We start from the raw sequence: 21,403 nt of genomic DNA, 5'->3' as shown, positions 1-21,403 counted from the left end.
CCACCGAGCCACCTCTCCAGCCCCTCACCTCTACTCCTTTTAACAAAGAGGCATGGTTCCTGACTTCCTCCCTGCACGGTCAGCCTTAGGGGGGATCTTGGGGTGACCCTCTTCCTTTCTCAGCCTCTGCATCTGTCTGTGGGCCTTGGGAGAGCGCCAGCTCCAGGGGCAAAAGACCTAATGCCCAAGTGGTACCCAACTCCAGTCAAACAGGCCCGGAACTTGCACTGGAAAGCATCCCAGGGCTTAGTGAGGAAAGGACAGGGTAAGTGTATCCCGCGAGCACTGCACTTTTCCAAGGGGAGAGTGCTGTGAGCTGTTCTGTTCCTTTGGATTGTTTTGAGTCCTTGGTTTAAAAGCTGACACAAACACGGCAGGAAACGGTAACTTATGACGGAAGTCGGAAGGTTTTGACATTGGGAATTTTCAAAGCAGGAACCCAGACTTGGAAAGGCTGGTCCTTTCGCTCCTGTAAGTGCCGCTGCCCTACTGTTGCGCACACTGGTGACTCGTGGGTTCATCTTTTGACTCCAATAGGCACCGCCTCGAGGCACAAGTAAGCAACACCTGACTTTAGCGGAGGGCGGTGCAAAAAGCATTTCGCGCAAGCGCACCGCTTGCGGAAGTTCGTTAAGCGTCACCTGTCACGCCATTGGCTTCTGCATGTGCAAATAAATAAATAAATAAATAAGAAGTAAGTAAGTAAGTAAGTAAGTAAGTAAGTAAGTAAGTAAGTAAGTAAGTAAGTAAGTAAGTAAGTAAGTAAGTAAGTAAGTAAATAAATAAATAAATAAATAATAACCCAGTTCCTTCTCCGCTTAGGCGGAGGGATCTGCAGCGAGGGGTGGAGGGAGTGGGTGCGATGAGATGTCCGGGGCGGAGTCTGGGGCGGGACGAGCGCGTGGCTCCGAGATCCGGACCCCAGGAGGCGGTGCAGCCCTCTAGGATTGGGGCGGGATTGTGGGCAGGGCATGGGCGGGGCGAGGAGGCTGCTCTTGACCGAGGGAGCCTCCGTGGGTCCGCGAGTGGGGATCGCTGAGCAGACAGGGACCGAGGAGGCCATGAGTGTGCTGGACCTTGGTCGCGTAGGGGCGTGTGTCTTGAAGCATGCAGTGACCGGGGAGGTGAGGCGCAGGGCGGAGAAAGCCTTTTAGCACCTGGCCGGTGCTCTGGCAACTCAAGTAGGCTGGAGTGGAGGTCCTGAGGACCCCCCCCCCACACACACACCACCACCACCGGGTGTGCACGCTGAGCGTGGGTACAGCTGATGGTCCACAGAGGCACCACCAGGAGGACCATTCCGGCTACGAATCTTAAAGCAGCATGCTTTTAAGTGTTTTTAAGTGACATAAGGGGCTGCCCGGCATTGGGTCGGGGGAGGGGGCACGGGGGGAGGTGAGTCCAAGCCCCCTGACCCATCCATTCTGCAGGCCGTGGAGCTGCGGAGCCTATGGCAGGACAAAGCGTGTGTGGTGGCCGGTCTGCGGCGCTTCGGTTGCATGGTGTGCCGTTGGATCGCCCAGGACCTCAGCAACCTCCGGGGCTTCCTGGACCAACACGACGTGCGCCTAGTGGGAGTGGGGCCTGAGACCCTGGGTCTGCAGGAGTTTCTGGACGGTGGTTACTTCTCAGGAGGTTCGACTCTTCCCGGACTCTGAGCCTGAGCTGACCTCCCTGCCCAACCCTTGCCATCCCTTCCCAGGCCCAACAAGAACACATTCATGTGTCAGCACCTTCAAGCTCTCCCTGCCCTGTCTCCAGCCTGTGCACTGGCTGGCGCCTAGACCTAGTGGCAAAGTCCCAGTGAGTCCTGAGCTTCCCGGTTAAGCAGCTGCGACATTCAATCCTGCCTTGCTCCTCCCGGCTTGGGTGGGTTGAGCGGGACACAATACGTGGAGGGGACAGAGGGCGGAATGTAGGAAGCCTGGCGCACATACCTGTGGCTTTCCTTTCTAGAACTCTATCTTGATGAGAGCAAGCAATTCTACAAGGAGCTGGGCTTCAAGCGGTAAGCGGGAGCGTGCGTCTAGTCAGGGACAGGAGGGCAGAGTGGCCGCTGGTTTCTTACACATCTTCTTGCTACCACCCTCTGCTCTGTGGTTCAGCTTGTCCCACGGACACCGACTCTGGTGGCACGGGCAGCTTCAGCTAGCTCTTCTTTGGGGTCTTCTCATGGGTGTCGGTCCAACCCAGGCCTACCCTCAGCAGTCTGCAGTTTCATTAACAAGGATGGCCTTGGAGCCCATTTCAGTCCTTTCCTGCCACAGGACTGCCTGTCACGACGGGCAGTGCCTGCTGAGCCAGATCCCTGGGCACACCCAGCTTGGAGCTCGGTCCCCACACTCTACCATGTCTCCGGGGGCCCCAGGCCGGCTGCATTCGGCCTGGGGGTGGGGGCCATCCCAGGGCTTCTATGGAACCTCCTTGTTAGGCTGGTTGCTGATGTGGCTGACAGGGAAGATAAGTGGGTGTGGGGCCGGACACTGAAAGCAGGTATGGGCACCTCTGCCTTTGTAGGTACAACAGCTTAAGCATCCTGCCGGCTGCCCTGGGAAAACCTGTGCGTGATGTAGCCTCCAAGGTTTGTGATGCCCAAGATGATAACACGGCGAGAGGGTGAGAGGGTGGAGGGAACCCTTGGGGACCTCCCTCTGGGACGGGCTTGGGTCCTGCTCCTGTCTTTCCAGGCTAAGGCTGCTGGCATCCAGGGAAACCTGTCTGGGGACCTACTGCAGAGTGGAGGGCTGCTGGTGGTCAGCAAAGGTGGGCCAGGGCAGGGCATAGGGCCCCGTCTTGCCCCTCTTTTGTTTTTGTTTCTGCTGAGACAGAGTCTCTCTGTGTAGTCTTGGCTGTCCTGGATTTGCTTTGTAGACCAGGCTAGCCTCGAACTCACAGCGATCCGCCTGCCTCTGCTTCCGGAGTGCTGGGATTAAAGGTGTATGCCACCACTGCCCGGCCCGTCTTGCCCATCTTAGTGGTCCACATCCTCACAGCTCCCCACCTCTGGCTTTGGGTGCCTGGGGGTTGTTATTGGGCTGCTTGGCTTGGCTAGTGGGCTTCTCTTCCTGGCACATGGATGCAAGATACAGGCAACTTGACTCCCTGCGTTTGGCTACAGGTGGTGACAAAGTCCTCCTACACTTCATCCAGAAGTCCCCAGGTGACTATGTTCCCCAGGAGGACATCTTGCAGGCCTTGGGCATCTCGGCAGAGGTTTGCTCCAGCAAGCCACCCCAGGTGAGCACAGGCCTTGGGGGACACTGCTTGGTACCTACCCCTGAGTGTGTATATATATCTATCTCCCTTTGGGACAGTGGTTGGCATGGCCAGGAGCTGCGCCGTAACCTTCTGGGATTTAGATAATATTCTGTGTTGCCAGCCTTGGGATGTAGCTATGTCTCTCTGACTCTGCTTCTAGAGGGGAATAGGTTTAAAAGGTGGACGGGCAATGAGGCCAGTGGGCAGGCAAAGCAGGGCCCCACTGTGGGGTGAGGATGGCTAGGCTGTGTCCTAGGTGTCCCCTCGGTCAGGCCTTACTGTGGTTCTGGTGTCCTGCCTCCTGTTCTCCGAATGGAAGCGAGTGACGCATGCGTTAGGCTGCTTCCTGTGCCCAGCATGCCTTCTCTATTTGGGTGATGGGCACCGCTGCTCTTGGTCTCTGAGGAGTGTCATTAGGCTGACAGGATCCCTGTTGTCTCCACAGTGCGATGAAGAGGTTTGTGGGAGGTGACACGTGACACCCAGAGGCACCTGCAACCTTGCATGTATTTGGAGTAGAAAGAATGACCGTGGATCCCTTGGGCTAGGACGCTGGACCCTGTACATCTTTGGACAGCAATGAGCCATTAAAGTGCAGGCCCCGGGCAGTGAGTGTCTTTACTGTTTCCACACTCGGGCGCCCTCTGCAGTTCCTACTGTGCTCTTGGTCCCTTCAGGTAGTAGGGGCATCCAAAGTGTCATCTTCCTACAGGACAGACTTGAGGCCTTGGTTATGGGACCCTGGGGACAACCGTGTCATTTCCCTCCAAGGTGACCTAACACTGTAGCCCGCTTTGTTTGAGGACATGGAGGCAGGCTGCGGATGTGGAGAGAAGGGTTTGGTAGGACTCTGGGAGCAGCCACCACATGGAGCCCAGTTGTGGGGACTGAGGGGCAGGTGTCTGCTTGTGTCTGGGGTGGGAGGCTGGAAGCTAACTGGGAGCAGAGCCGAGATGGCAGATAAAAGACGAGGAACCCTTTCCCGATCTGAGTGGCTGGTGCTGTCCCGGGAGAAGCCTGGGTCAGGCCGAGCATTGTCTGTCTCCCCGGGGTCTTAAACAGAACCCCAAACACCCTACCACTTCGGGCTTCCCCTTTTAAAGGGATCTCCATTTTGGCAGGCTCTGAGGACCAGTTTAGCATTTCCAAGACCAAGCCAGGGTGACTGCAGTGTCTACCTTGGTGTCCGCCCTGTACCCAGTCACCATCTGCAAACAGCGGGCCGTGGCCCCTTGCATCTAGACCATCTCTGGCTTCCAGATTCCACCCTTGCTCCCCACCTCTCCAGGTCCCTCTGCCAGGCACGGACACGAGTCACCAGGACGTAGATCAGGCCCGGGCCTGGAAGCAGAGCCCACTGAAGGGTTTGCCTCTAGGGACATCCTGGTCTCTTCAGCGATCCTAGCACCAGGATTCGGGGAGGCTGGGCTTGAGCCCATTCTCCCACTGGCCACGGCTTACCCAACCCTTCCACTTGACCACCCGCCTGCCTCCTACATGAGCAATGCAAAGTCTTCTTTGAAGCGTTTACTTAGCTCAAGTCTGAAACATTTAGCTACGGAGAGGGTGGAAGACAGCAGACAGCTCCTACAGGGCTCGTGACCCTCACCGGCCTGAAGGGGGCGCAGGACCAGGCACCACTAATGCCAGATGTGGGCAGGTGGCCGCGCTCTGGGCTGGGCGCGGAGGGCTGGTGGCTCCAGTGGCCTTCAGGCAAGGACTTGCACATCTCTGCCAGCTGCACCTTTCGCGAAGCCTCTGGGTGGCGGGGCATGGGCCGCGGCATAGCTCAGCCTTGGCTACCAAATGCGACATCGCTTCTTGGGGTGCATGAGGCTGCCTTGCGGGCAGTGGAACGCCTCAGAGAAGGCTGCCAGGTTCTGTAGCGAGCCCAGCACCCTGTGGACCAGAAAGTCCAAGGAGGTCTGAGATGTGGGGAGGGGCCCAGGGCAGGAGGTGGGCACGTATGCCTGCTTGGGAACCACACACTTGCCTGTACTTTAGAGGGCTGTGGGCGTCTGTCTTGATGGATTGGAGGGCGAACTCAGGCCTGTAGGACCCACACCACACCTAGAGGTGCATAGGTGGACTGGTTACTCGCCCGAGGTCTGGAGGAGTGCCCTTTGCAGTAAAGGAGTCCTTAACTAGCCCACACTGCTATTTGCAGGACGAGGCCTAGGAGGCCACCAGGCTCTTTGCTCCCTCCACATCTGATGGCTCCCAGTCATCAGCTTTAGTTTTTATGCAGGAAGCCTGCCGGGCCCACTGGCTCTGGTTTTAGGGCATGGCACATGCTTATGGTGCCCTTGGGGGGGCGGCCCTATAGTGGGCCCCTCCAAACCTGTGAGAGGAGGGACCAGGTCTAGGTTGCCACTAGTGGTTACCTGGGCATAGTTGACAAAGAAAAGCTGGGCGTAGGTCAGGTTCAGTCCCGGCAGCCGCTGGTCTTTGCCACCTTCGGCCAGCCACTGTAGGTAAGCCTGCGAGCACCAGATTGGGGCTGGGGCTATAGCGCTGTAGCGCCAGGCTTCCAGAGAGCCGCATGCAGAAGGGTCTGGCTCCAGGGCCTGCCCGCGGTGGATGGGATGCCTCCCAGGCCTAGGGCCACTGCGTAGAAGCCAGCCCTCTTCAGACCTATGCAGCAGGGCTCTGTGGGACCCTCAGCCGGACTATGGGCTCCTGCCACCTGGTGCCCTCTATCCCCGAGGCCGTGGGCTGCCGAGGCCCTGGCCATGCATCTCTACCGAGAATACTCATCAGGAGATAAAAATGGTTCCTACACCAGCTCAAGTGTGGGAAATGGGTGAGTGCCACCTATGTGGGTCTCTGCTTCCTCCTCAATCCAATGGAGGGTTTTGTTTTGTTTTGTTTTTTAGGACAGAGCCTCAGTTTGGGCATTGCCCTGTCAATGCAGAGATTACATCAACCCCCTCCAAGGCCTCTGCTAGGGTCCCACCTTGTACGCCTGTCGCACCCCACCATTGTCAGCGATGTTCTCCCCGAGGGTGCTGAACCCATTCACCTGCATAAAAGAGACAGGGTGGGGGCGGGTCAGCCTGGACCTGGTCCCCTCCTGTCCCATGGGGCTGGGGCTGGGTGCAGGGCCGCTGCAGTGCTGGGGCCATGGGGCTGGGGCTGGGGCCGGGTGTGGGGCCGCTGCAGTGCTGGGGCCACAAGGTGGGGGTCGGTTAGCCTGGCCTTGATCCCCTCCTATCCCATGGGGCTGGGGTTGGGGCCACAAGGTGGGGGGCGGGTCAGCCTGGCCTTGGCCCCCTCCTGTCCCATGGAGCTGGGGCCGGGTGCGGGGCTGCTGCAGTGCTGGGGCCATGGGTCTGGGGCTGGGGCCAGGTGCGGGGCCGCTGCAGTGCTGGGGCCATGGGGCTGGGGCTGGGGCCAGGTGCGGGGCTGCTGCAGTGCTGGGGCCATGGGGCTGGGGCTGGGGCCGGGTGCGGGGCCGCTGCAGTGCTGGGGCCATGGGGCTGGGGCTGGGGCCGGGTGCGGGGCCGCTGCAGTGCTGGGGCCATGGGGCTGGGGCTGGGGCCAGGTGCGGGGCTGCTGCAGTGCTGGGGCCATGGGGCTGGGGCCATGGGGCTGTGGCTGGGGCCAGGTGCAGGGCCGCTGCAGTGCTGGGGGCCACGCTTACATTCTGGTTGTCTGCTAGTTCCCAAGAAAAGTTTCCATACTGGTAGATCATGCACTCCGACTGCTGCCGGAAGTGCTGGGCGGAGAAGTTGCTCCACCAGTCCAGCATGTTGCCGTTCTTGTCGAAGTTCCGACCTGCACAGGAGCAGAGGACGGACGTGCATGCGGCTTTCATCGCCCTAGCCAGCTCAGCGCACGGATGCTTAGGGCCTTCCTCCAGCAGCTGGAGTTCCGAGCTCGCATCACCATGTCGGGGGCTGCTCACGAGAGCTTCCATGACCCCCACCCCATCCTTGCTCCTCAAGTCAGGACCAGCAGTCTCAAATTTAGCTGATGTAAATGAACATGAGGGGGCACATGGCTACCCTCATATGACCCCGCTGGCTGAGGCCCCATGGGAAAACCAGCTGTGACATCACAGGTGGTATAAGGCCCTAAGAGTCAAACAGGGCAGTCCCTCCAGGCATGTAGAGCAGGCAGGGCCTCGCACAACTAAGCCACAGAAAGATTGAATGGGTGGCCTGGTGGGTGGGGCGCCCCATATGCCCCTCTTACCATTATCATCGAAGCCGTGTGTTATCTCGTGCCCGATCACCATCCCGATGCCCCCAAAGTTCAAGGCCTGTGGCTGCTCCTTGCTGAAGAACGGGGGCTGGAGAATCCCTGCTGGGAACACTGTCCCCCAGTGGGCGACAGAGATGGCCTGTGAGTGGGCACCTCTGTGTGCGGGCTTGGGTGACGCACCTCCACTGGGCCTAGGAAGTTAGGCCTCCCTTCTCGGTGCATGGACAAGGAAACAGGGTCAGAGACCACAATGGGAGTGCTGGGCTGAGGGTCTGTGCTCCGTTTCTTCTGCCTACTGCTGCCTTCTCAAAAAAAAAAAAAAGTTCTCTGCTGCTTCCTCTGTGTCCCTCCCAACCTACACCCTTGAGGTGGGCCATGGGGCAACACACAAAAATAACCTGGAGCCCACTCCCATTTGGGTGGCGTTTTCCTGAGCAAGGGCGAGGCGCTGTGCCCTGGGCTTACCGATCTGGTTTCTGTTTGGAGAGTAGAATGCGTTGACCACCGCAGCCCCGATGATCCAGCTGTGGTAAATACGCTGGTCATTTGGAGTCCACATCTGCCAGGACACCCCCCAGGCTCCCTCTGCCCTGAAGAGGCCCTGGGCCCAGTGGCCAGCTAGGGCAACATCCTAAGCCAATCCCAAGGCCTGATTCCTCTCTGAGGCCCCCAAAGCAGAGGATGCTGGCGGGGGGGGGGGGGGGGGGGAGGGGAGGGTCTAGGTCTAGCGTCCTCTTCAGCTGGCGTCAGGACACACTCATTCCGCCGCCCCTAGCCAGTAGGGAAGTCCTGCATGCCAGGCTAACCAGAAGGCTGCTCTACTCACAGATTTTTGTCCACCTTTTGCCGAAGTTTCCTGAGGCTCCTCTGGGCGCTGGCCTTGAGGTTTTGAAGCCCGTTCTCAAAATACAGGTTCTCTGAGAAAGTCAGCTACAAGAAAACAAGAGTCTGACATGACCGGCCCTCAGGCTGGCTGAGTCTTCAAGAGGTGTTAGAGGAAGAGCTGAGGGTTGGGGAAGGGTCTCAAGACCCGCGGGCGAGCTGGCGTGTCACCCTCAGGCCCCTGGAGGAGGCAAGTGGGGAAGGGTGTCCTGGCTCTGAACATTTCATATGACTTTCAGAAATCTTAGTTTCTCTGTGCCTCAGTTTCCCCCAACCTGTTAGCAGGGTGATGGTAGAGCGACTCCAGGGTATAGGGGTGTGGCTGAGTGAACTACTAAGAGAACAGGAAGAGGCCTTACAGGAAGTGCCCTCTCCCTCCCCAGGGGTGGCTCAGAGCAGGGGATGGGGCTTAGGGGGGGTGGGGATAGGCGCGGCGGGGGTCGGGCGGGCAGAGCAGTGACTGGTACGCACACTGGAATACTCCTCATCCAGGTGCTTGTTTTGTTCATCCAAAATGTAGTCAGGGTAGCCGATCTGCTCCCGGATGTTCATGGCCTGAGGACGGAGGAAGGCCTGCTAACGCTGCCCACCATGGGTTGAGGGGGTCCCCTTGCCCCACATGCTGGCTCTGCCCCCTGCCGTGTGGGGAAGGGGGGTGGCAGCCATGTTCCCTCCGTTAGCTTTCAGAACCAGACACGTAGGTGGGGCTCTCTGTGGATGCTCGGGAGTCGTTGTCACTGGGGCCCAGAGAAGCTTGGATGGGCCCCAGCCTCAGACCGCAGAGCGGCCCCCACTTCTGTTCCAGCTTCCCTCCCACTAGGTCAGGGCTATGGGAACCCCGCCAGGGTTATCACCTTTTCCTGGGCTTTCTTCTTAGAGTCCTCGTCCATCCAGGTCAGCTCATCCAAGGTATCCACAAACACGGATCTTACCTTGTCAATCAGCTCTCTGACCTGGGGGAGTGTGCATCCTTATGTCCTGGAGGGCGTGACTAGCGTCCCAGGCTTGGTCTAGGACACCTTTAGGAGGGGGGAGGGGCAATACTGCCCCTGGCCTGGCCTCCTGGGAAAATGTGGCATTGTTGTGGGTGGCCATTGTGGCTCAGCGCTGGACTCTCCCAGGTGACTTGGAAGCTTGCTTTTTCCCTGGGCTCAGGACCCACGCAGCCTGCGCCTTTCCCAGGGGCCTGCCTAACAGGGTCCAAGGCTGGCGCTCAGGGTCAGAAGCACCCGGGGCAGGGTTTCTCTTGGCCTCCTTCTGTTCTGGTGGGCACTGGTATTAACACATATCCCTTTAGGAAGACACTGAATTCAGGGAAAGACTAGGGCTCGAACTGGCCATGGACGGGAGCGGTGGTGACGGGACTGGTGTCCTTGCCAGGAGGCTGGCCCAGGGTGAGCCCGAGAGCTGCCACAGACAGTGCCTGTTTGAAGTCAGGGATACACACCATGGCCTTGCTGTCCTTGGAGAAGGCCTGCTTGATGTAGAGGGAGCCCACGGCGCTCTCCATGTTGCTGTTCACATAGCTGACACACTCCCTCCAGCGTGTCTCTTCCACAGTTGTGCCATACAGCGCCTGGTGTGTTTACACACTCACTCTTCTATGCCATGTGCCCAACTTTCCCAGTCCAGGGACGCGGGCCCCTGAGCTTGTGAGGCAGGCATATCTCTCCCACCATGGGCTTCCGGGTACCCAGAGGGGGACACAGGATGACTGAGACCAGATGCTGGCTTTGGACATGAGAAGGCCATCATGCTGTTTTGTTTGTTTGTTTCGAGACAGGGATTCCCTGTGTAGCCCTGGCTGTCCTGGACTTGCTTTGTAGACCAGGCTGGCCTTGAACTCACAGCAATCCGCCTGCCTCTGCCTCCCTGAGTGCTGGGATTAAAGGCATGCACCACCACATCCGGCTCATCATGCTGTTTTGAAGGGATTTCTTATTACTCTGGAAAAGCTAGGGTCCCATTTAAGACTCTGCCCTCATGCCCTGGTCTGCCCGAACTCTTAGAGTTAGCATCGACCCTGGAACAAACTCTAGGAAACACACACAACTTTGGCTGCCCAATCCCAAGATCCTGGTTTCCCTGGCTGGAGTGGCAGGAAGATTGCCTGTCCCCAGAGATGCAAAAAGTACAAGATGTGTCCTCGATGAGACTTGGCCCCGACCTCAAGCTAGGCTAGAGACAACTCCGCATGCCGAGTTGTGGCCCTCTCTTTCTTGACCACCCGCTTGCTCTTTCCCGTCTCTGTACTGGCCACTCGCCCTGGACCTCTTGCCCTTGTCTCTTCTCGCCTAGGAGGTGACTCCCTTAGCCTTCCTGGTCCCTCCTCTGGTCACACTTGGTCTTGACAGCCCAGGGTCCTGCTTTGTCAGCTGCTGATAGCTGACTGCCCCAGTAGGGCAGGAGCTCTTGTCTACCGGGTTCTTGTTGGGGGCCCCCCAGTAATGACACAGCGCCTCGCCCAGACACCGTGAGCTGAAGTGAGTGACGGACGACGGCAAGAGCTTCATCTCCACGATGCACCCACCTTGCGGTAGTTCACCCTTGCTTCCTTGAATCTCTGGCTCAGGCTACTGATGCGATCTAGCACCAGCCGCCACACCAGGTAGTTCTGCATGGTCCTAGAGGAAGCAGAGGTGAAATGGGGCAGGTGACTGGCCGGCTGCCTAGGCGGGAGACACGGGCTGGCCAGCAGGTTCTGCACCACGCATGGTTCCAGATTCTCCAAGAATCAGCCTGTTCATCCCTCATGCCTGATAGGACTGGAGGGGGGCAGGGGAGGCACCGTGGACACCGAAATTGACCCTCTGTCTGTGCTCCTCACACCCGAGGAAAAGTGTTTGACGGGATCGTCTCCCGAAGGCAGGAACTGCGTGTGTGTGTGTGTGTGTGTGTGTGTGTGTGTGTGTGTGTGTGTGTGTTATGGGGGCGGGGACGAAGGTGTGCAGGCCCTGTGGAAACCACCCACCCAGGCTCACCGTGCTGAGTAGATGTCAATGATGTCTTCCAGGTTCTGCAGGTAGGGGATGCCGTAGACCACCACCTCCTCATCCGGGAGCAGCTGGATGTCCACAGACGACAGCACACTTTGTATGAAGAGAGTCCAGTTAAAGCCCTGCAGAGAGACGGCGAGGAAGGAAGAGGTGGGCGGCCCATGCATCTGGGAGACCCAGTTCCCACGGAAGATTTGCAAAACAGGTGAGCAAGGACTGTCAATAAGAATCAGGCACGAGGGGACATTTCCCCACAGCCTGTGCGTGGGCTGTGAAACTGTTAAGAGTCTATGCAGAATATCTGAAAAATTAAGTGTAGTGGGGGAAAACTGCTGGACAAACACAACTTAGCAAAAATTAGAAAATATGGTAGTCTTACATATTACATAAGTGGGATGGTAATTTATTTTGCGTTAACTTTTTTTTAGTATTTATGATGAGAATTGAACATAGGACCTCATGCGTGCAAGGGCAGTACTACATGCCTGCGAGGGCAGGGCTCCACTACTAAACTCTACCATCCTGGTAGTAAGGTTTACTCTCAGTAAATATTCCACACTGCTGAGCTTAATGGCATACTTTAATTACTTTGAAAAAAAAAATGTTTTGAGACATTAATCAGGCTGGCCTTGGAACTTCCTATGTAGCTGAGAATGCTCTTGAACTAGCAGTGTGCGTGTATTTGTATTTGTTTTTTGTTTTTTGTTTGCTTGTTTTTCAAAATGGGACCTCTTGATGGGTGTGGTGGTGCAGGCCTTTAATCCCAGCACTCAGGGAGGCAGAGATAGGAGGATCAATGTGAGTTCAAGGCCAGCCTGGTCTACAAAGTAAGTCCAGGACAGCCAGGGATACATAGAGAAACCCTGTCTAGAAAAAACAAAACAACAAAAAGCAAAAACAAACAACACACACAAAAAGAGACAGGATTTCTCTGTGTCACCCTGGCTGTCCTGGGACTCACTCTGTAGACCAGGTCAGCCTCAACCTCAGAGATGCACCTGCCTCCCGAGTGCTGGGATTAAAGTCCTGCGCAACCACGCCTGTCTTGAATTTATCGCTTAAAGATTTATTTTAATCTTTCTTATGTGGTGTGCTTGTGTGTCTGTGGGTGCCCTTGGAAACCAGAAGAGAGCGCTGGATCACTGGGGCTAGAGTTACATGTGGTTGTGAGCTGCCTGCTGTGGGTGCTGGGAACTGAACTCGGGTCCTCTGAAAGGTCAGGTGCTTAATTGTGAGCATTCTCTCTAGCCGTGACCTTCAAATCCAGGGACATCGGAGGTGAAGCCCTGGCTGTGATGAGCTGGGGCCACACACTCAGGGTTCTCCTGTCCCGTCCTTGGCCAGAGGTATGGTTCAAGTGCTTATTGATCTGTTCTGGTCAGGAGGGAGGGTTACTTACTGTGACCTGGGCTCTGTCCCACCTGTGCCCTCCTCCCTCTGACATGGGCTCTGTCCCACCTGTGCCCGCCTCCCTCTGACATGAGCCCCATCCCACCTGTGCCCTCCTCCCTCTGACATGAGCCCTGTCCCACCTGTGCCCTCCTCCCTCTGACATGAGCCCCGTCCCACCTGTGCCCTCCTCCCTCTGACATGGGCCCCGTCCCACCTGTGCCCTCCTCCCTCTGACATGGGCCCTGTCCCACCTGTGCCCTCCTCCCTCTGACATGGGCCCCGTCCCACCTGTGCCCTCCTCCCTCTGACATGGGCTCTGTCCCACCTGTGCCCTCCTCCCTCTGACATGAGCTCTGTCCCACCTGTGCCCTCCTCCCTCTGACATGGGCTCTGTCCCACCTGTGCCCTCCTCCCTCTGACATGAGCCCTGTCCCACCTGTGCCCTCCTCCCTCTGACATGAGCCCTGTCCCACCTGTGCCCTCCTCCCTCTGACATGAGCTCTGTCCCACCTGTGCCCTCCTCCCTCTGACATGAGCCCCGTCCCACCTGTGCCCTCCTCCCTCTGACATGAGCCCCGTCCCACCTGTGCCCTCCTCCCTCTGACATGGGCCCTGTCCCACCTGTGCCCTCCTCCCTCTGACATGGGCTCTGTCCCACCTGTGCCCTCCTCCCTCTGACATGAGCCCCGTCCCACCTGTGCCCTCCTCCCTCTGACATGAGCCCTGTCCCACCTGTGCCCTCCTCCCTCTGACATGGGCTCTGTCCCACCTGTGCCCTCCTCCCTCTGACATGGGCCCCGTCCCACCTGTGCCCTCCTCCCTCTGACATGAGCTCTGTCCCACCTGTGCCCTCCTCCCTCTGACATGAGCTCTGTCCCACCTGTGCCCTCCTCCCTCTGACATGAGCCCCGTCCCACCTGTGCCCTCCTCCCTCTGACATGAGCCCCGTCCCACCTGTGCCCTCCTCCCTCTGACATGAGCTCTGTCCCACCTGTGCCCTCCTCCCTCTGACATGGGCTCTGTCCCACCTGTGCCCTCCTCCCTCTGACATGGGCCCCGTCCCACCTGTGCCCTCCTCCCTCTGACATGAGCTCTGTCCCACCTGTGCCCTCCTCCCTCTGACATGAGCCCCGTCCCACCTGTGCCCTCCTCCCTCTGACATGAGCCCCGTCCCACCTGTGCCCTCCTCCCTCTGACATGAGCCCTGTCCCACCTGTGCCCTCCTCCCTCTGACATGGGCTCTGTCCCACCTGTGCCCTCCTCCCTCTGACATGAGCTCTGTCCCACCTGTGCCCTCCTCCCTCTGACATGAGCTCTGTCCCACCTGTGCCCTCCTCCCTCTGACATGAGCCCTGTCCCACCTGTGCCCTCCTCCCTCTGACATGAGCCCCGTCCCACCTGTGCCCTCCTCCCTCTGACATGAGCTCTGTCCCACCTGTGCCCTCCTCCCTCTGACATGAGCCCTGTCCCACCTGTGCCCTCCTCCCTCTGACATGAGCCCTGTCCCACCTGTGCCCTCCTCCCTCTGACATGAGCCCCGTCCCACCTGTGCCCTCCTCCCTCTGACATGAGCTCTGTCCCACCTGTGCCCTCCTCCCTCTGACATGGGCTCTGTCCCACCTGTGCCCTCCTCCCTCTGACATGAGCCCTGTCCCACCTGTGCCCTCCTCCCTCTGACATGGGCTCTGTCCCACCTGTGCCCTCCTCCCTCTGACATGGGCCCCGTCCCACCTGTGCCCTCCTCCCTCTGACATGGGCCCCGTCCCACCTGTGCCCTCCTCCCTCTGACATGAGCTCTGTCCCACCTGTGCCCTCCTCCCTCTGACATGAGCTCTGTCCCACCTGTGCCCTCCTCCCTCTGACATGAGCCCCGTCCCACCTGTGCCCGCCTCCCTCTGACATGAGCCCCGTCCCACCTGTGCCCTCCTCCCTCTGACATGGGCCCCGTCCCACCTGTGCCCTCCTCCCTCTGACATGAGCTCTGTCCCACCTGTGCCCTCCTCCCTCTGACATGAGCTCTGTCCCACCTGTGCCCTCCTCCCTCTGACATGAGCCCCGTCCCACCTGTGCCCTCCTCCCTCTGACATGAGCCCCATCCCACCTGTGCCCTCCTCCCTCTGACATGAGCCCCGTCCCACCTGTGCCCTCCTCCCTCTGACATGAGCCCTGTCCCACCTGTGCCCTCCTCCCTCTGACATGAGCCCCGTCCCACCTGTGCCCTCCTCCCTCTGACATGAGCCCTGTCCCACCTGTGCCCTCCTCCCTCTGACATGAGCCCCGTCCCACCTGTGCCCTCCTCCCTCTGACATGAGCCCCATCCCACCTGTGCCCTCCTCCCTCTGACATGAGCCCCGTCCCACCTGTGCCCTCCTCCCTCTGACATGAGCCCCGTCCCACCTGTGCCCTCCTCCCTCTGACATGAGCCCCGTCCCACCTGTGCCCTCCTCCCTCTGACATGAGCCCCATCCCACCTGTGCCCTCCTCCCTCTGACATGAGCCCTGTCCCACCTGTGCCCTCCTCCCTCTGACATGAGCCCCGTCCCACCTGTGCCCTCCTCCCTCTGACATGAGCTCTGTCCCACCTGTGCCCTCCTCCCTCTGACATGGGCTCTGTCCCACCTGTGCCCTCCTCCCTCTGACATGAGCCCTGTCCCACCTGTGCCCTCCTCCCTCTGACATGGGCCCCGTCCCACCTGTGCCCGCCTCCCTCTGACATGAGCCCTGTCCCACCTGTGCCCTCCTCCCTCTGACATGAGCTCTGTCCCACCTGTGCCCTCCTCCCTCTGACATGAGCTCTGTCCCACCTGTGCCCTCCTCCCTCTGACATGGGCCCCGTCCCACCTGTGCCCTCCTCCCTCTGACATGAGCCCTTTAGAGCAGCCGTATTTTGCCTTAGGGAGGAGGCCTGTCCCAGGGCAACAGTGGTTGTCTTCCTGGAGTTTTTTTTTTCCCCCACTGTGTTCATTTAAAGGTACTTAACACCTGGGTGCCAGCAACAGGATCCCTTTAGAGGCAGGAGCAGCCATGTGGGCAGTGAGCACGTGGATAGGCTGGGCCTGGGCGCCTGTGTCTCACCTTCAGACCAAACCTGTCCTGCAGCTCCACCAGGTCCATCCTGTGGTACAGGGCGGTGACATCATGCCTGCTCTCCTGGGGAACCGTGGCCTGTGTGGGGAGCCGGGGTCACACGGCGTGGGACTCAGCCCCTAGCCCGAGCCCCCCAGCGTGGCCCTGCCTCACATTAGCCAGATGCGTCTCCAACTCCAGCACCTTCACCATCTCCTCCTGCACCATGTCACTGTCCTTGGGCAGGTCCAGGTCTTTCCGCAGCATGGTGGCCACTGATATCATAAACTGCAGGTAGGCTTCCCGCACCTGGGCCAAAGGACGATGGGCGGAGCTGGGCTTTGGCCACCTTGGCCACCATGGAGCACTCTGTGGGGTGAGGTGTGACGTGGAGTGGCTCCTGGAAGCTTGCTCCTCTGGCCTCCCCACCCCCCACCCCTGTCCCTCCCTCTTCTCCCCTCCCCCCGCCCCCCAGGTTCCGGCACAGACGGCACACAGTGGAGCATAGAGACCAGTTGTGGCAGCCACCTTGATCCCACCACAGGGACAAGCCAGCATGATAGCCTTTGTGTTCTGTTGTCTGGGCTCCTCCCCAAACTTTGTGTGGACTCTCATGCCCTGACCATTCCAGACAGTTTGGGACCAAGTGTTGTCCCACCTCCTTCTTGCTGAATGGCCCATGCCTGGGCCTCTGGTGAGGCCGCAAAGTGGCAGAGTGGGCTCCACAGGCGCTCAATGACTCCTCATCTATTGGTATCAGGATGAGGTTGGGCTGCCCCACCCACGATTCAGCCATGGGGTAAGGAGGAGACGGAGACTGGCTCTTCAGGATGTCTGTCCATCCATCCTCTGGATGTCCTTCCTCCCTCATGCCTATTGTTTCAGGGGCTTTCCTTGCGTGAGCTGCAGGGTACCCTATCCAGACACGCCTAAGCTCTGCCAGCTGCTAGACTGGACCAGTGGCCACACTCGAGTGTGTGTATGTGTGTGTGTGTGTGTGTGTTTCCAGGTCCCAGTTTTCTGTATTCGGCTACCCTCTCTCAGCCCTCTTTGACCACCCCAACCTTCCTTCTAATCGCTGGCAGCTGGATGGCCACAAGGAGTCCCAGTCCTGCCTCATGGGTCATCCCTGCCTCCTGCCTTTTCCTACCCTGTTCCTGGACAGACGTCCTTGCTGTCCCTGCCTGCTTTCTGTCCATCCCAGCTCTTCCTTTCTCCTTGGCCATCCTGGCCTACTCCATAGTTGACTTCTCTCTGCAGATGCAGGAGCGGACTCTACAGAGCAGGCTCAGGGCCTCTGCCCGGCCCACGCTGAGTTCGGGGCCTCTAGACACTGGCCCTGGTTCTGCGTGGGCGGGTCGAGCTGAGTGGACTGCCTGTCTCGGTGAGCTCACTCACCTCAGGACTGACACAAGTGTGGAGATTGGCTGTCCATTTTTTGTGTGTCCCTAGTGCTCAGTGCCTGGCCACATTTCCACAACTACTTACAGAGGCTGGCTGTGGGGAACCAGGCAGTGGACAAACAGGAGTGCCGAGCCCCAGCGGGCCCACGGTATGTGAAGGGGCTGTGTCTGACATGAGGCCTTGAGGCTCCTTGCTTACCTTATGGTTGTTGCCGATGTTGAAATAGTACTCGCGGGATGGCATGCCCAAGGTAGGCTGGTCTATCTGGAAACACAGAGGGTGTGACTCCTGGCAGGTGGTGGGGATCCCTGTAGCCTGTCTGAGGTGAGCAGTGCCCCCTCCCCTAGAACTTGTGCCTGGTAGAACATGAGCTCCCTGTGGAAGGCAGATGCTTCCAAACCCAAGCCTTTCCGTGCCAGAGAGGGGAAGCTGCAGAGAGGGGCTGGATAGGGCTCAGGTCCCCCACAGGGAGGACTCACACCACTCCCAGCCTACCCAAAGTGGCATCTGTGTGTGCTTCCCTGACCCTCTAGCTAAGGCTCCTGCAGGCTTCCTGTCCAGATGCCAAACACCTCATAGTAGGTCTGAAGCGCTCTGAGCAGAGGGCCAGCCTCTCAGAACACAGCAGGGGCCGAGAGGCCCCATGGGATCCCTGCTCAGTACAATTCACACTGCAGACTACACTGCAGGCAGGCAACGCATACATTGCACTCACGGGTCCCCCAGACACCATCCTAGTCTATGTCCCTAGTCAGCCACAAAGTCCAGAGTTAGGCGCAAGACCCCGCTCCTATCCCCCCCCCCCCCCGTTTCCCTTTCCCCCTCCCCTCCTCTCCCCGGCCCAACCCAGCCCCTCCCCCAGCCCATCCCATCCCCGCCCCCGGCCCAACCCAGCCCCGCCCCCGGCCCCGCCCCGCCCCGCCCGAGGGTACCGCATACATAGATAGCGTGCTGGCTGGAGTTCTGGTCGTCATTCCAGATGAAGAGGTCGATGAGGACGCGCCTGTTGAACTGCGAGTTCAACACAGCCAGCTGCTTCTCCAGCTCCCACTTGAGGCCTGAGGAGTCAGCAATCACGCTGGAGGCCCAGCTAGCCAGTCTCCAGACATGGAACTGCCTCCTAGGCAGAGCGTTCTGCAGGGGCGAGGCGAGCCCTGCCCGGCTCAGGTAGCGAGCTCACGGTGGGACTTCGGGGACTGAGGAACTGTTCTCCAAATGGGAGATAGATACTGAGGGAGTCAACCGTGTGTGGGTGGGAGGATAGCCTACCCCAGGCGTCCCTCCTGCCCCTGAGTCAGAGGTGGGCCACACAGTCTGAGGGCTGGAGACGGTGCCTAGGATAGATGCCAGGAGGGATGGGTGCCCCTTGGCAGAGCTTCAGAGCACCTGCCAGGCTGCCACTGACTCTCCCGTGTGACCCTAAGTTGGCTTTGGGAGGAATAAGGTTCTAGGGGCTTCCCAAGAGTAGGTAGGTAGCCTGTGGGCAGCCTTGGGGAGAGTTGACCTCTTCCCTGGTGTCTCCAAACCGGCCTGTACTTACCCACAGTCTCATTCCACATGTCCATGGCCACAGGCCAGCCTCCTACCATGTCCAAGATGTTCAGCAGGGGCTGAGAGTCTCTCTTCTCTATCACACCTGAAGGGGAGAGGGGTGGGTCGCCCTCAAACTCTGGGAACTCAGGTGCCATGACACGTGTCCAGCTTTAGCTCAGGGGCTGCCGTTGAAGCAAACGCTTCCCCGGGGTCACAGAGAGTGGGGGACTTGGTAGCTGGCAGCAGGCGAAGGAAGCAGGGACAAAATTAGAGGAACTGGGAGTCATATATGGTCCTAGCTGCTTGGGCTGAATGTGGCAGGGTTCTGCGGAGCTGCCGGGCTGCGGCTGGGCGAGTGGGCTGGTGTGGAGGAGAGGGCTCAGGGCTCTGCCCACACACTGCTGTCACCTGCCTTGGGCACGCAGACTCTTGGGTCAGAAACTAAGTAACGGTGAGAATCCGGAGGATGGACGGCGTCTGTGTCTCGCAGGCATTGGCCACAAGATTTGGGGAAATAAGATATCCCTGGACATGCCCGGGTATGGGTTCCACCGGGGGTGACCTCATAAAAACCACAGTCCCACCCACCGAGTCCCATCATTGGTACACTGGACTCGACCTCAGACCTCTAGGAGGCTGGGGCGGGGGTGGGGGGGGGGAGGGGGCCAAAGGGGGAGGGGGAGGGGAGGCTGGCCATAGCCAGACAGGAGGGGATGCCTTTGAGTGATGATGTAACCGCAGGCAGCTGGAAATGAGCCAGGCCAGGTGAGGTGCAGCACACAGCGGACACGTCTCACGTGACGGCCTTTGCTCGGTGTGTGGTGTGGTGTGGTGTGGTGTGGTGAGGTGTGGTGTGGTGTGGCGTGGCGTGGCGTGGTGTGGTGTGGCGTGGTGTGGTGTGGTGAGGCGTGGTGTGGTGTGGTGTGGCGTGGCGTGGCGTGGCGTGGCGTGGTGTGGTGTGGCGTGGCGTGGTGTGGTGTGGCGTGGCGTGGTGTGGTGTGGCGTGGCGTGGTGTGGTGTGGCGTGGCGTGGCGTGGCGTGGCGTGGCGTGGTGTGGTGTGGCGTGGCGTGGCGTGGTGTGGTGTGGTGTGGCGTGGTGTGGTGTGGCGTGGTGTGGTGAGGCGTGGTGTGGTGTGGCGTGGTGTGGTGTGGCGTGGCATGGCGTGGCGTGGTGTGGTGTGGCGTGGTGTGGCGTGGCGTGGTGTGGCGTGGCGTGGTGTGGTGTGGCGTGGCGTGGCGTGGCGTGGTGTGGTGTGGTGTGGTGTGGCGTGGCGTGGTGTTGGAGCTGCCTGGGCCCCGGAAGGAGTGGCTCTACTCACTTTCATTCATGCAGGAGCGATACAGTATTTTGGCCTTCTTCACAGCTGGCCGGTCCTTGACACTGGACTCCTCCAGCACCCCTGTGGGCAGAGGAGAAAGCTGAGCAGAGGCTGAGGTGCCTGCTGAGGCCCCAAGGTCAACAACTGTTGGTCTCTTCTGGCCCTGGGCAAGCGTCCCGGGCTGACCCCATTCCTCTGACAGACAAGGGGCTTCTTCATGCTGCACAAAGACACCCCAGGCGCAGCCCACTTCAACGCCTGGGCAGTGGGGTCGCCTCTGACCTGGCTACCTACCCACCCACGGCTCAGTGCCGCCTCCCCGCCCGCAGGTGGAGGCCACTCTTCACCTTTGAGGATGACCTCCAGTTCATCCCGAAGGATGTCAAAGATGCTGTACCGGGAGTTGGTCTCGGGGATCACGTGGTGACGCAGCCAGCCTCCGCACGCGTACTGGTAGAAGTTGTCACAGGGTTTCTTCGTTGGGTCGATGTTCTTGAGGATTCTGGCAGCTGTGTATCCCCGGGGTGGGGGGTGGGGGGTGGAGAGAAGAGAGGAGACCCTGAGCTGTGGACATCTCAATGTTGTCTTTTGAGTCTGAGATGCAGCGTCGCCCCCTTGTGGACAGTTTGAGATGTAATTCAGCTATCTACGAGCTGGCAGGTACTAGCCTGCCCCTGAGCGAGTTGGTCACTTTCCCTGAGCCACAGGGTGGCTAGGAACATTGGAGGAATTGCCCGAGGGCCTTCCAGGACTAGGGCTGCCACTTATAAGCCACAGGACCTTGAACCTTCCAGTGTTCTCCCACCTGAAGACCTGATATTGGGAGATACTTCCTACTCTTAGGAGGGGCCCAGCGGTGACCTTGCCCTCCTCCGTGGCCTGTCTGCCCCTTGCCGTCCCAGCATCCTCTCATTTCTCAGGTCCTCTGTCCTTCACGGGGGGGGGGGGGAGTAGCTCTCCCATCTAGCTCCTTGGGGTTTCTTTCTTATCAGATGGGACAGCTGTGCCCTGGCATCTGGAGTAGTTGGTGACTGGGGCCTGAGCTCATGTGCTCAGTGCTCTGCTGATGCTGCCCAGGAAAACCCTAGAATTCTGGCCTGCTTGTCCTGATCTCTTGCAGCTGGAGATTGCACAGAGGGCATCACTGTGGGGCTCCAGGGTCCACCCAGCCTGGGAAACCATATTGTGAGTGTCTCTCCAGGCTTTTTTCCCCTCCTGTTCCACCTTCTCCCCCTCTGCCCCCTCCCCTGACAAATTTTTGTCTGTTTTTTTGCCTCCTGCAGAGGGCAATCTATGGTGCCCAATTTTAAGACAAAGTCTCAGCTTGGCTTCAGGCATCCCCTTGGC

The 21,403-nt window shown here is 59.2% G+C and overlaps 2 protein-coding genes across 9 annotated transcripts in view; one reads left to right on the top strand and one right to left on the bottom strand.

Annotated features, from left to right (window-relative positions):
• Positions 1-847: 847 nt before the first annotated feature.
• Positions 848-3,866, top strand: PRXL2B (peroxiredoxin like 2B). Of its 3 annotated transcripts, none has more exons than XM_084786304.1 (7): positions 848-931; positions 1,431-1,635; positions 1,957-2,008; positions 2,518-2,581; positions 2,688-2,763; positions 3,119-3,237; positions 3,704-3,866. In XM_084786304.1, the coding sequence occupies exons 1-7, from the start codon at positions 863-865 to the stop codon at positions 3,728-3,730; spliced, it is 612 nt and encodes a 203-aa protein (XP_084642430.1). In that variant the 5' UTR covers positions 848-862; the 3' UTR covers positions 3,731-3,866. The 3 variants fall into 3 exon arrangements, with proteins under 3 accessions (XP_084642430.1, XP_084642429.1, XP_084642428.1); XM_084786302.1 differs by lacking the exon at positions 848-931 and adding an exon at positions 960-1,124; XM_084786303.1 differs by lacking the exons at positions 848-931; positions 2,688-2,763 and adding an exon at positions 959-1,124.
• Positions 3,867-4,761: 895 nt separating this feature from the next.
• MMEL1 (membrane metalloendopeptidase like 1) overlaps positions 4,762-21,403 on the bottom strand; it is a 32,681-nt gene continuing 16,039 nt past the window's right edge. For 3 of the 6 annotated variants that reach the window (XM_084786296.1, XM_084786299.1, XM_084786297.1), the window contains 20 exons: positions 20,404-20,565; positions 20,057-20,137; positions 18,745-18,840; positions 18,144-18,262; positions 17,403-17,468; positions 15,975-16,169; positions 15,810-15,899; positions 11,328-11,464; positions 10,877-10,970; positions 9,794-9,922; positions 9,201-9,299; positions 8,818-8,901; positions 8,291-8,394; positions 7,930-7,988; positions 7,456-7,575; positions 6,902-7,035; positions 6,215-6,280; positions 5,643-5,738; positions 5,252-5,328; positions 4,762-5,157 (listed from right to left, as the gene is read on the bottom strand). In XM_084786296.1, coding sequence (XP_084642422.1) covers positions 5,058-5,157; positions 5,252-5,328; positions 5,643-5,738; positions 6,215-6,280; positions 6,902-7,035; positions 7,456-7,575; positions 7,930-7,988; positions 8,291-8,394; positions 8,818-8,901; positions 9,201-9,299; positions 9,794-9,922; positions 10,877-10,970; positions 11,328-11,464; positions 15,810-15,899; positions 15,975-16,169; positions 17,403-17,468; positions 18,144-18,262; positions 18,745-18,840; positions 20,057-20,137; positions 20,404-20,565 — 2,108 coding nt within the window. In that variant the 3' untranslated portion in view covers positions 4,762-5,057. The remainder of the gene's footprint in view (positions 5,158-5,251; positions 5,329-5,642; positions 5,739-6,214; positions 6,281-6,901; positions 7,036-7,455; positions 7,576-7,929; positions 7,989-8,290; positions 8,395-8,817; positions 8,902-9,200; positions 9,300-9,793; positions 9,923-10,876; positions 10,971-11,327; positions 11,465-15,809; positions 15,900-15,974; positions 16,170-17,402; positions 17,469-18,143; positions 18,263-18,744; positions 18,841-20,056; positions 20,138-20,403; positions 20,566-21,403) is intronic. The other 3 variants (XM_084786298.1, XM_084786301.1, XM_084786300.1) reach the window with 2 other exon arrangements.

This window comes from Acomys minous, assembly GCF_964271855.1.
Source record: "Acomys minous genome assembly, chromosome: 6".
Taxonomy (NCBI): Eukaryota; Metazoa; Chordata; class Mammalia; order Rodentia; family Muridae; genus Acomys; species Acomys minous.
Note: the sequence above shows the minus strand (reverse complement) of the source record. Positions and strands in the feature narration are given on the sequence as shown.